Source organism: Arachis stenosperma, chromosome 1 (genome assembly GCF_014773155.1).
Source record: "Arachis stenosperma cultivar V10309 chromosome 1, arast.V10309.gnm1.PFL2, whole genome shotgun sequence".
In the NCBI taxonomy this organism is placed as follows: Eukaryota; Viridiplantae; Streptophyta; class Magnoliopsida; order Fabales; family Fabaceae; genus Arachis; species Arachis stenosperma.
The window spans coordinates 47413150-47425362 of NC_080377.1; the positions used below are offsets into that span (position 1 = coordinate 47413150).

The 12213-nt window shown below is 33.4% G+C and overlaps 1 protein-coding gene across 1 annotated transcript; it reads right to left on the reverse strand.

Annotated features, from left to right (window-relative positions):
• Window positions 1-2040: 2040 nt before the first annotated feature.
• Window positions 2041-2909, reverse strand: LOC130971458 (putative lipid-binding protein AIR1). Its single transcript, XM_057897111.1, has one exon. It carries the CDS (start codon window positions 2814-2816, stop codon window positions 2295-2297), a length of 522 nt encoding a protein of 173 aa, XP_057753094.1. The 5' UTR covers window positions 2817-2909; the 3' UTR covers window positions 2041-2294.
• Window positions 2910-12213: the final 9304 nt, after the last annotated feature.

Consider the following 12213-nt stretch of genomic DNA (forward strand, 5'->3'; position numbering starts at 1 on the left):
ATTTAGTATTTAATATTTAAAATTTAGTATAAAAAATTTTTTAAAAAATTTACTGTTGTTACCTGAAAAATAGTGGATTTCAATGTACGTAAATATATTCCAAATCCTTGCTTATCTTTCTTTTACAGGCTTACAGCTAAGGCACATGGCTCAACCTATGTGATATATCAACCGTTAAACATCATCAATCCTTTGTTGAAAAACCTATATAGAATTGCAGAAGTTTTCAATTCGCACATGATATATATATATGTCCAATGAACATCATAAAATATTCATCGTATTTATATGTGTTATTTTATAGTTTTTTTATCAAAGCAATAAATAATCAAAATAATCAAAATATTTAATTATAAATTAATTAAATTTTTTCATAGTAAAACACTTAAACATTTTATAAACACTAAAAATTAGTTATTACTATATTTTTACAATTTTATTTAATTATATTTTAATAACAAAAGTAAATATAATTTACTATATTATTTATGAAATTTGATTATTTTAATATGCATGAATCAAATTTTATTATATTTCTTATAAATTTTGATATATTATCTGTATATAAATTTTTACTATAAATATAAATAGGTGATAATAATCGTATTTCACTATAAGTATATAGTTAAGAATTATGTTGGTGTAACATAATTCAGTAAAAATTAAATGCTAATGAGCGAAAATAGCAGCACACCCTTATGAATAAATAATGTAGTCTACCTCCATTTATGAACTCTGCGCACGTTGCATGTCACGGGACAAATAGTGCTTTGAAAATCTAAATCCTATTTTGCCCTAAACTTCAACAAATCCAATGTACCCGACTGTCACTCAGAAAAGAGATAAAGTATTCATCAGTTTTATTATTTTTCATTTTTTTTTTATGAATTAGTATTTCGATATTTAATTCCTGGGATACCAGTCCAAAAGGAAAAACGACATACCAGCTAATAGCAAGATCCCAATCATATATTTTAAAAGGGATCGAATATGATGCTTGTACATAAAAACCATTCAGTTATTAAAATATTAATTGCAATGACCAGTAACGGAAATAATCGAGTTGGCCTAATTAAACCTCAGTTATAGATTTGGTTTCATTAGCTTAATTAATTAATTAATAATAAGCTTTAATTACTTTATTTCGTGACAAATTAAAATAATAGCCGTTCGTGAGTCATATAGCACACATAACTCACGGGCTCATTGCAGGGTTTTTAAGTATTTATCTTTTTCTTTTTTTTTACATTTCTTCTTTTTTAAAAGATTTTTTTTCTTCTTATTTTATGTTTTCCTGGGGACTTGAGAAGGAAGGGACAAGGGCCATATATAGTTTAGTTAATCGAATAGTGAAAATTATATATATAATTAGGTTCAGATCTCAATGTCACCGTTTATTTTTGAAAAGAAAAACAATAATTCAGTTAAAGGTAAATCATATAGGAACAATAAATAAATTATTTTATTTAATCTAATATCTAAAATTTTATATATATAATATTTATAATTATATATTTATTATATCTAAAATTATATAATTATTTTAATAATAATTAATAAATATAAATAAAATAATTTTATACTATTTGAATTGATTTTTTGTTATCTCTTAAATATTATTGTTTGAATAATCAATATTATTTAGTTAGAAAAAAATAAAGTGCTATTATGATCTTGAATGTTTAGATCAAATCTTAATTAAATTTCTAACGTTTTAAACGTTTTATTTCAATTCTATAAAATTTTAAAAGAATTTAATATATTTCACAATTAAATTTAATATAAATAATTAACATATTTAAAATTTAATATAACATTCGATTTCAGTATATAAAATTGATTTATTAATAATAAAAACTTTCATTAATTATTTAAGTTAAATTTAATAGTAAGACAATATATTCAATCTATTTAAAACTTTTTGATATTAGAATAAGATATTTGAAATATTAAGAACTAAATTGAGATTTAAGCTAAATATAGGAGACCAAATAGTAGTTTACTCAAAAGGAAAAAAAGAAACTAAGAGAAAAACAAGAATTAAGTTTAGAAGGAATGATTATTAGTAAATATAATAATTTCTCAATGGAGTAAAGAACACTAATTCAACAGCTTTGGAGCTATTGCACCATGACTAAGAAACATACAGTGAATAATTGAAGGGACAATATAACAAGCAGTTAATCATCCATGCACACACGTAAATATCACACAATAGTGATCAATGGGATCTTGAATGCAGAAGTAAATTAAAGGCAGAACTATATGAAACACTAAGCATCATGTTTTTGTGCTTAGTTACATTGGAAGCCACGTGGAGCTTGCCTTGAGCAGACATTGAGGAGCAAGCTAAGGGAGATGGGGAGATTGAGGTTGATGCCGAGAATGTTTGCCCTAAGCGCGGTGCAGAGACACACGGCGGCTTCGAGATCGACGAGACCATTGAGAAGAGTACAGCAAGGGGTCACCGGCGGCTGACCCAGAGTCACATTCAATAAACCGTTGAGTACGTTTGCACAGACGCCGAGTTTGAGTGCGTCACGTGGGCATGACGCACTGCCTGATGGGGTGGATCCAGCAGAAGGAGTAGTTCCACCTGAGGGAGTGGAACCACCGCCTGATGGAGTGGATCCACCAGAAGGCGTAGAGCCACCTGAACCACCAGAACCACGTGATGGGCCTTGCCCTGGATTGCGCTTATGATGCTTTGGCTTCGGGTTAGGACCAGGGCAAGTCCCGCAGGCGGAGACGAGTGAAAAGAAGAGGATATTGACAATGAGGAAAAGAGCAATGGAAGAAGGAGTTTTGGAAGCCATCTTAAACTCTTGAAGCTAGTAGCTAAGTCTTTGTTATGATCACTAGTTTTACTACTAGGGTTTAGGAGTGTTTTTGACGAAGATGAGAGTTGTTTGAAGGGAGTAGTGGCTTATATAGCGGTCTTGTGGTGCTTGATTTGAGGGGCCAAAGGTGGGTTGATGAGTTGTTTCTTGCAACTTGTAACTATTGAGTGAACGTACAATGATTGTTATTTTTAAAAAAAACTAAACGTGGTAGGGAAATTTAAGAATTAAGCTAACGAAAAATGACCATGTGTGAACATGATCAGAGAGCTTTAGTAGTTGGCAGAGTAATCAGGTAATTAGGTTTTGGATTTTTGTGACTTGTGAGTATGTGGGGGCTACATGAATTTGCGGGTCTATAACTCGATCGCAAAGTTTTGCACTATGAAGAAACTTGATTCCACAATAACATTTGAAACATTTAGAAGTAAATATCTCGCATACATTATGGAGAGTGCCGGTGGATTGAAAGAAAAAGATTTTGTGATCTTTTTATTTTCATTTTTTTTTTCTTTTGAAAATTTGCAAGATAATTCTTTTGCTTTAAGAACTTCTCCATTGGGTGGCACTTATGATTGGACCCGTTACACATGCGAAAGTTTGAATTTGAATACATGTCCGTGATTCGAATTCGATTTTAGGGTATCTAATTTATCAATTAAACATTTGAAAGAAGACTTTTATGTGCTATAAGGGGAAAAAAATGGGAAATATATAATTGAGTGAAGATATGGTTGTGTAGAACGATTTATAAATTTAAGGGCAGTGTTAGGTAAACAATGATTATCTTGAACAATATGAACAACCACCAATCAAATAAAAATATATTACAGTCTAATTTAATACTACTAATTAAATTTAAAATTAATTTACTCTTTTAATCCTATTAATTCACATTATTCACACATTATTAAAAAATGTTGTTGGTTATTTATACTTTTCCATTTTATATATATGTTTTCGCTGTATTTTTTTTTCCCGACAACCTAAAGGCTAATTTGTCGTGGAACATAACTCTATTTAAGGGTTTTCGCTGGTTAATGAATTGCTGCGTAAATAAGACGGAATTGAAAATCTAACACCTAATTAAACGAATTAGTGAATTAACTATTAGACTAATCCAAATTAATTGTATTATATATGTTCTAGTTGAGTCATTTCTTACATCTCCATTCTTAAGTGTGAGAGGATCAATTAAAAGTTTCATATTAATTGAAGAAACCGGCTCGATAAAGCTTTAAAAGGGTGATAACAAATACTTATGTTCTGCTAATTCATTTTGTGTATGTTTGTTAGTAGAAATTATGTCAGACGATATAATAAGTTATAGTTTACTTAGTTTGTTTTTGTTCCTTGGATTAATACTAAGGACTATTTGAGCAGATGAAATATTATTGAACAAAGTGCTAATATATGTGCATGTGTTTTGTAAAAATGATGTTGAATCTATTCAACATTTATTTGTTACTTGTAAATTTATTTGATAAGTATGAGGTGCTTAATTTTTTTTATTTTGGTCTTACACTAGATCTTTTTTAAAATAATAAAGTAATATTTTGAGAGCTGAATATATAGTAGTTTTAATGGGAAAGGAAGTGCATAATAAGTGACTATTGACTTTTTTTTACTGTTGTTTAAAATATTTGGTTGGAAAGAATAAAAATATCTTTCTGAATATATATAACAACAGAGGTTGGAAAAATTATTAACAGGTCATTCAATAGCTATAAAGAGTGATGTGCTGTTTGATTCCACTACTAGTTATTAACGACAATATTTGAAATAACGTAAAAATAGTAGACATATATACTCCACTGTGTTGTGTTGAAATTTTTTTTTATTCAAAAAATAGTGCAAGTCTACTTTCATTCATTGAATTAGCTTCTAAAGTTGAACTAATTCTGCTCAGCGAAGAAGAAAGAAATAAGAAAACGGAAATTATGAAAGTGGTCCATTTTTTTTTCTTTTTCGAACGGTACTGGTCCATTTAATTTGAAAAAGTTTTTAATACTAGATCTAGTAATTATAGATGGACATGAGCTTAATCAGGCCCAACTAGTTTGATCGCGGTCCCCTAAAACTGAATTTGACTTATGATTTAACCCGGTAATAAATTAGCTTTAATTTTAAGCCATTAAATTAGCTCACTAAATAATTACATGTACTAATTTTGTATAGACGATGTACACTGAACAATAGTGAGAGTGTTTATAGGCCGAGTAAAATCAAATTTAATTTGATCTAGATTTAGATCTAAATTATAATTTGAATTTATTTTAAACTCAAACTTGATTTAAATTTGATAAAACTTTCATACTTTGAGCCTTTATTTTTTGGATGGTTTGCACCAAGTTTAAACTCGAATTTGAATTGGAAAAAACAAAAATTGAAAAAAAATTACTATTTTTCTTTTTCAGCACCAAAACAAATACACTTATAGATTTAAATACTGATGGAGGATAAGTGTTTGAAGAAATTATCAAATGAATTAAAATAAAAGATAAGAGATATTGAAATGTATTTAGGTTTTCTGTAATTGAAATAAAAGTAAAAGAAGAAACAATTCACAATAATAATAATAATTGTTGTGGTGGAAGCTTAATAATAATCCATGGAAAGTCAAGTGGAAGCAAGTGGCACCTGGAGAACAAAAGGAAAGCAGAATTAGAAGAATAAGAAAGAGAGATAAAGACCTAGAAAGGAGAAGAAAAAATGCTTACACTCTTTTCCTTCTATAAGATGTAATCCTTTAGTTTTGTAGGTATTTTTTTGCTCTTTTTGTTCTTTCTTGTTGTCACAATTTTAGGAGAATTAGTCACGTGTTCACTTACTTTAATAGCATTATTTTCATTCTCATTAACATAATCTTCCAATTGTACCCGTATTTGACCTATTTGCAAATCAAATACCATGTACAACATATATTTAAATAATAGATCTAAACATTATCATTATACAAAAAGTGATTGAACATTTCATTACCGCAACAGATCTGATAACAAACAAACTTCAAGAATAGCAACATAGTAAACGCAACAACAACACAAAAGCATAGTAGAGGTAGTGATGAGGTAAAACAGAAAAGCTATGTGACTAAACTTCGCAGGGATAATTAGTGGTGATGAGACTGACTTTCGCAGGGGCTGGTGGTGGTGGCTAGACTTAGTCGCGAGAGGACAGAGAGGTTCACACTTCATACGCAGAGCAGCACGAGAAATCTTCAAGTAGTGCAGTGCAGAGAAGAAGAAGGCGAGCAGAGCAGCACTGGCGCGAAGAAGAAGAATGAATGAGGCTAGTGATAGTGGGTGTTTGGATGAGGGCTGAGTAGGAAGAAAGGGATTAAGACTGAGAGTGGGTTGAAAACGAGAGACATAACCTAGTGACTTTGAAAATTTGGTGTGCAATACGCCAAGGCCAGGGCGTGTCACACGCCATGGTTGGAACTCCTATTACTGAAGAAAAAGTCGGCATGCCATACGTAGATGCAAGGCGTGGCACGCTGGGCTAGAACTCCAGAAAGACAATTTGATGTACCATTGGGCGTGCCACACGCCTAATCTTGGGCGTGCCATACGCCTCCAAAGGCTTAAGTTCACATGTTGAAAGAAGCTCTCCTCAAGCCCATAATGAACCACCAAGTCAAGGATTGAATCGTCAAGTCATGGACCTGAATGACTAAAAGAATTGAAGATTAATTGAGAAAGATTTGATTGATTTTTGTTTTAATTAAATTTGTATTTAATGCTTAGATTTTGTTTTTAGGTTTTAGTATATAAGGAGAAAAATTATATAGGTGCTCTCTTCTTTAGCAGTTTACAATTCATAATTTTTTAGGTTTTCTTTTGAAGCATGAGTCACTAATCTCTTTAGTTAAGATTAGGAGCTCTGTTGATTCTCATGGACTAATGTTATAGCTTTTCTATCTTGATTAATGCATTGATGTTTTCTTAAGAAAAAATTTTCACTTTCATCCAAAGAATTTGAATGTGTTGGAAAATAATTCTTCTCTGACTTGAATTCTTTTAATATCTTGAAAAAGTTAATTAATTGAATTAAGATTGCAAACTTCTTCTCACAATTCTCAAGTTTAAAAGCTAGACCCGATAAGTGACATCGAATCAACTAAAAATAATTCTTGTGAATTGTGTGGCTCTTAAATCAATGAAAACGCTTCACCTCTTTTCTTAAATAATTGACTAAGGGATTAACGTTTAATTAGGTTAAAGAAAAATTGAATTACCAAGGAATTGGGGTTTGATTACTAATGATTTGCCATAGATACATCTTTGCATGCATGATCAAGGTGGAATGTGAAAAGTATTTTTTCAGAAGTCTCAACATCTCTAAAACCTTAACTCTCTTAATCATATTCCTCTCTCAACCAATTTTAGTTTGCTCCTGTTTAATTTTCTGTTTTCATGCTATTTGCTATTGAAACCCTAAGGTTGTGCTTGTCTGACTAGAATAATCAATTGATTATTATCTGCTTAATCTGTTAATCCTCGTGGGAATAATAACCCACTCTCGTGGTATTACTTGGTACGACTCGGTGCGCTTGACAATCGTTTGTGGTTTTGAAAATCCACATCAAAACCACAAAGAACAAAAGCTAGAGAACTCCTATAACATCAAAATCTTCAGAAATCCTCAATACCCAAGCTCAAAATGTGAATCCAAATTTGAATGAGAAACTGGAGTTGAAATTTCGAGTTACTTACCAAACCATTCAAATATAATTGAAAAGGAGGAGATAAACTTTGCGTGGCCACAAACAGTGCGACGATTAGAGCTCCAAAGTAAAAGTTATGATGGATTGAATGTGTATGGTGAATAGTGCTATAGCATAGTTTCTCTCTTCCCTCTCTTCTCTTCTTCGTGTGTCTCCCTCAAAAATGAAGGGAGAGTGGCTGAAATTTTATTAAGTGTGGGGTTATATACTTGGGCTTGGACCCAAGTGTGACCCAACTCAAGTTTTTAGCTTATGAGTCCATATTTGATGACAATTTTTTGCTTGAATTGGACGGATTCCATCATATAAACTCACACTTATTCACTAAAATATCATACTTTTGTGTTTTATCCCTAAATTACACTTGAATGTGAAAACATGCGTTTTTGTGTTTAAAATAATCAATTTAATTCCACTTTTATTTCATTCGATGCCATGATATGTGTTTGAGTGAAATCAGGTCAATTAGGTAAGAATGGTTTGGTAGAAGTGGAAGAAAGCATGCAAAGGGAGAGAACACATGAAGAAAACTTCTTCCATACACCCCTCATTGCTCAAACCATGTGTCAGAGGTTGTGCATGGTCCTCCTTGTCATCAATTTCATAACACAATGAGGGAGATTCATCAATTCCAAAAGACACATTGGTTGGTGTGGAATCATCTTCAATGATGGAGCTTACTTCTTGCTCAACCTCTTTCTTTTGGTAGCTTCTTTCCAATTCAATATCTTCTTCATTGCTTACCAAGGGTATGGGAGGTGAGGTATTTTCTTCTTTAATCTCTATGTCAAGCCCAATGGGAGAGGATTCAATTATAGATAGAAACTCATCAATGATTAAATCCATCTCTTGATCAACCTCTTCAAAGTCTTCAATCATGATATGTTTTGGAGGTTGTACACCCTCCTCAACATCAATATCAAGCTTCTTGGAAGAGGGCTCTCTAATTCTACATTCCGATGGACTTCCAACATCTCCTAGGTCTTCAACCACTTCTTCCGGCTCAATTGTCTCAACTTTCTCCCCTTGCGACAATTCTTGCTTCAACTCCTCTTCTCCACCTTGAAGCTCCAAATTCACTCCCTCACTATGCTCCTTGATTGCTTCCCCACATTCAACAATGGAAGTGCCTTGATCGTATAGGCTTAGACGGGAGGAGACCATGTTGCTAACGGCTTCCGCCACGGTAGCAATCACGGCTTCTAATATCTCTTTGTTGTTCTAGCATGAAGGCATAGAGAGATTCATCCATTGGAGGTGGTGTGAGAAGATAGGGTTCATTGTTTGGGAGAAAGGGCTCATAATTGGAAGGTGGTTCATCTTGGTAAGGGTATGGAGATGGTGTATATAGAGATGGTTCTTGGGAGTAGTTGTCTTGGAATTGTGGTAGTTCTATGTATAGTTCAAACGGCTCATAAGGTGGTGGGTATGGTGGGTAAGGATTAGGATCATATGGAGGTGTTTGGTGATAGGGAGTTTGTGACTATGGTGGTTCAAAGCTATGTTGAGGAGGTGGTTCATAGGCATATGGTGGTGGTTGTTGACAACCACAATGAAGGTCACCACATCCATTAGGTTTATATGCATTGGGAGTGGAATTATACCTATAAGAAATCGGAGGTTGCTGCCACGAAAAGTGATCAATTCCTTGCGACTCCTCCCATCTTTGATTGTTCCATCTTTGATGCATGTTGTCATTGTAGTTCCCATTTTCTACAACATAATTTGAACCAAACTCATATTTAAAAGGGTGAGAATTCATACTAGCAAGAGAGAATAAAAACAAATACTAATAAGAACTAATAAAAACAAACTACTAAAGCAAGCAAAAACTAATAAAGAAGCATATTATCATATATATATATATATATATATATAATAGCCAATAACATAACACCATTGTGATTCCTCGGCAACGGCGCCAAAAACTTGAAAGAGCATAACCATCGGCTAAGAATTTCTTCTCGATTAGAGGAAAGAACTTCGTTGCAAGTATAGTTCCCAACCGACAAGCAATGCTCAATCAAAGTTTTAATAAATTGGTTCTCACAATTACAAATCCCAATAAAAATTAACCGAAGTATTCAAACCTCGGGTGATCTCACAAGGAATTGCAATGAAGTAATCAATTATTGGCTATGAAGAAAAAAAGGGGTTTGATTTGTAATTGGCAAGAAAATATAAAAGTAAGAAAGTAAATGACAATTAACTAATAAAAGAAGGGAAAAGAACTCTTGGCTAAGACATGGAAATTTGAGATCACCATCCTTGTCTACAAACTTTATATATTGACAATCATGAGGGACCAACCCATTAAGTCTACCTTTACGCTTGAAGTAAGTATAATGTCTACCTCAACGCTTGAAGTACGTCAAATAGGCTTGATCAACATCAATCCATAAGTCCTAACCTAGCTACTAATTGATTTAGTAGTAGGCTAGTGTCAATGGTTATCAAATTGACCACAAAGGGTTCTCAAATCACTAATTCAATGAGTCTCAATGACTCAAGGTCATTCAATTCCCTTAGCCTAGGCCAAGAGTATAGAAAACTACTCAAAAACTAGAGAAAACATTTTATCAAACACCTAGAGTGCAATAAAAATAAACATCACAAAATGCAAGAATTAATGAAACCCATAACTAACACAAACAAGAAATCAACAATAGCAATGAAGATGAACATAAAAAGGCATGGAAACATAAAATTGCGTTGAAAGAAAATTAAATCCAACAATAGTTCATCAACATAAAAGAGAGCAAAATAAAGTAAATGACAAGTAAAGCTAAGAAGATTAGGGCAATAGAACAATAAAGTGTAAAGAGAATTGAACTAAAAAACAATAATTAAAAGTTGGATTTAAGAAAATTTAACCTAAACTACCCTAAATTCTAGAGAGAAGGGAGAGCTTCTCTCTCTAGAATTCTAACCTACAACATGATGAAAACTAAACTATGACTTCCCCCCTAATTCCCTTGTAATCCTTGGGTTCAAAAGCATCAGAAATAAGTTGGATTTGGGCCTCCTTGAGCTCAGAAATTGCCCCAGCGTATTGCCTTTAGTAAGGTCACGTGTCCCTTGTCACGCGTACGCATGGGTCACGCATACGTGTCATTGGCAATTTTCCTGGTCACGCGTGCGCGTGGGGTGACGCGTGCGCATCGTTGGCGAATCTCCATCTCACGCGTACGCATGGGTGACGTGTGCGCGTGGCCTTCAGTTCAGCAAATCCTCATTTCTTCATGAATTCTCCATTTTTGCATGCTTTTCCTTCAACCCAATCTTTGCCTTCTAATCCTGAAATCACTTAACAAACATATCAAGGCATCAAATGGAATTAAAGTGAATTAAATTCATCAATTTTCGGGTCTAAAAAATATGTTTTTACTCTTAAGCACAAATTAGGAGAAATTCACAAAACCATGCTAGTTCATTGAATAAATATGAGAAAAGTTGATAAAATCCCCTACATTCAACACAAGATAAACCACAAAATTGGAATTTATCAGGTGTCTATGTTAGTCGTGTATTTTTCGTAGGTGTGCTTTTCACGGATATGTCTTATGATTGAAGTGTCTTTTGCCGATGTGTCTTTCGAGTTTTGTTTAACTATGGATGTGTCTTCCGATGGATGTGTCTTGTTGCTATGACTTCTTTGGAGGTGTCTATAGATGGATGTGTCTTCAGCAGGAGGTATCTTATGCGACTATGTCTTTCATGTATTTATGTAATTGATGAGCGGATAATTTGTATGCTTTTTGGCATTGTTTTTAGTATGTTTTTAGTATCTTTTAGTTAGTTTTTAGTATATTTCTATTAGTTTTTAATTAAAATTCACTTTTCTAGACTTTACTATGAGTTTGTGTGTTTTTCTGTGATTTCAGGTATTTTCTGACTGAAATTGAGGGTCCTGAGCAAAAATCTGATCCAGAGACTGAAAAGGACTGCAGATGCTGTTGGATTCTGACCTCCCTGCACTCGAAGTGGATTTTATGGAGCTACAGAAGCCCAATTGGCGCGCTCTCAACGGCATTGGAAAGTAGACATCCTGGGCTTTCCAGCAATATATAATAGTCCATACTTTGCCCAAGATTTGATGGCTCAAACCCGCGTAGCAATCCGGCCTCAGAAATTCCAGCGTTAAACGCCGGAACTGGAATAAAAGTTGGAGTTAAACGCCCAAACTGGCATGAGAACTGGCGTTTAACTCCAGAAAAGGTCTCTACACGAATTTCCTTCATTGCTCAGCCCAAGCACACACCAAGTGGGCCAGGAAGTGGATTTTTCTGTCATTTACTCATTTCTGTAAACCTTAGGATACGAGTTTACTACATATAGGATCTTTTGACATTGTATCAGAACCTTATGACCTCACAACATTTTGTACACGTTCTTTCCACAGTATGAGCCTCTAAACCCCATGGTTGGGGGTGAGGAGCTCTGCTGTGTCTTGATGGATTAATGCAATTACTACTGTTTCTTATTCAATCATGCTTGCTTCCATTCTAAGATAACACTTGTTCTTAATCCGGATGAATGTGATGATCCGTGACAATCATCATCATTCTCAACCATGAACATGTGCCTGACAACCACCTCTGTTCTATCTTAGATTGAGTAGTTATCTCTTGGGTTCTTTAATCG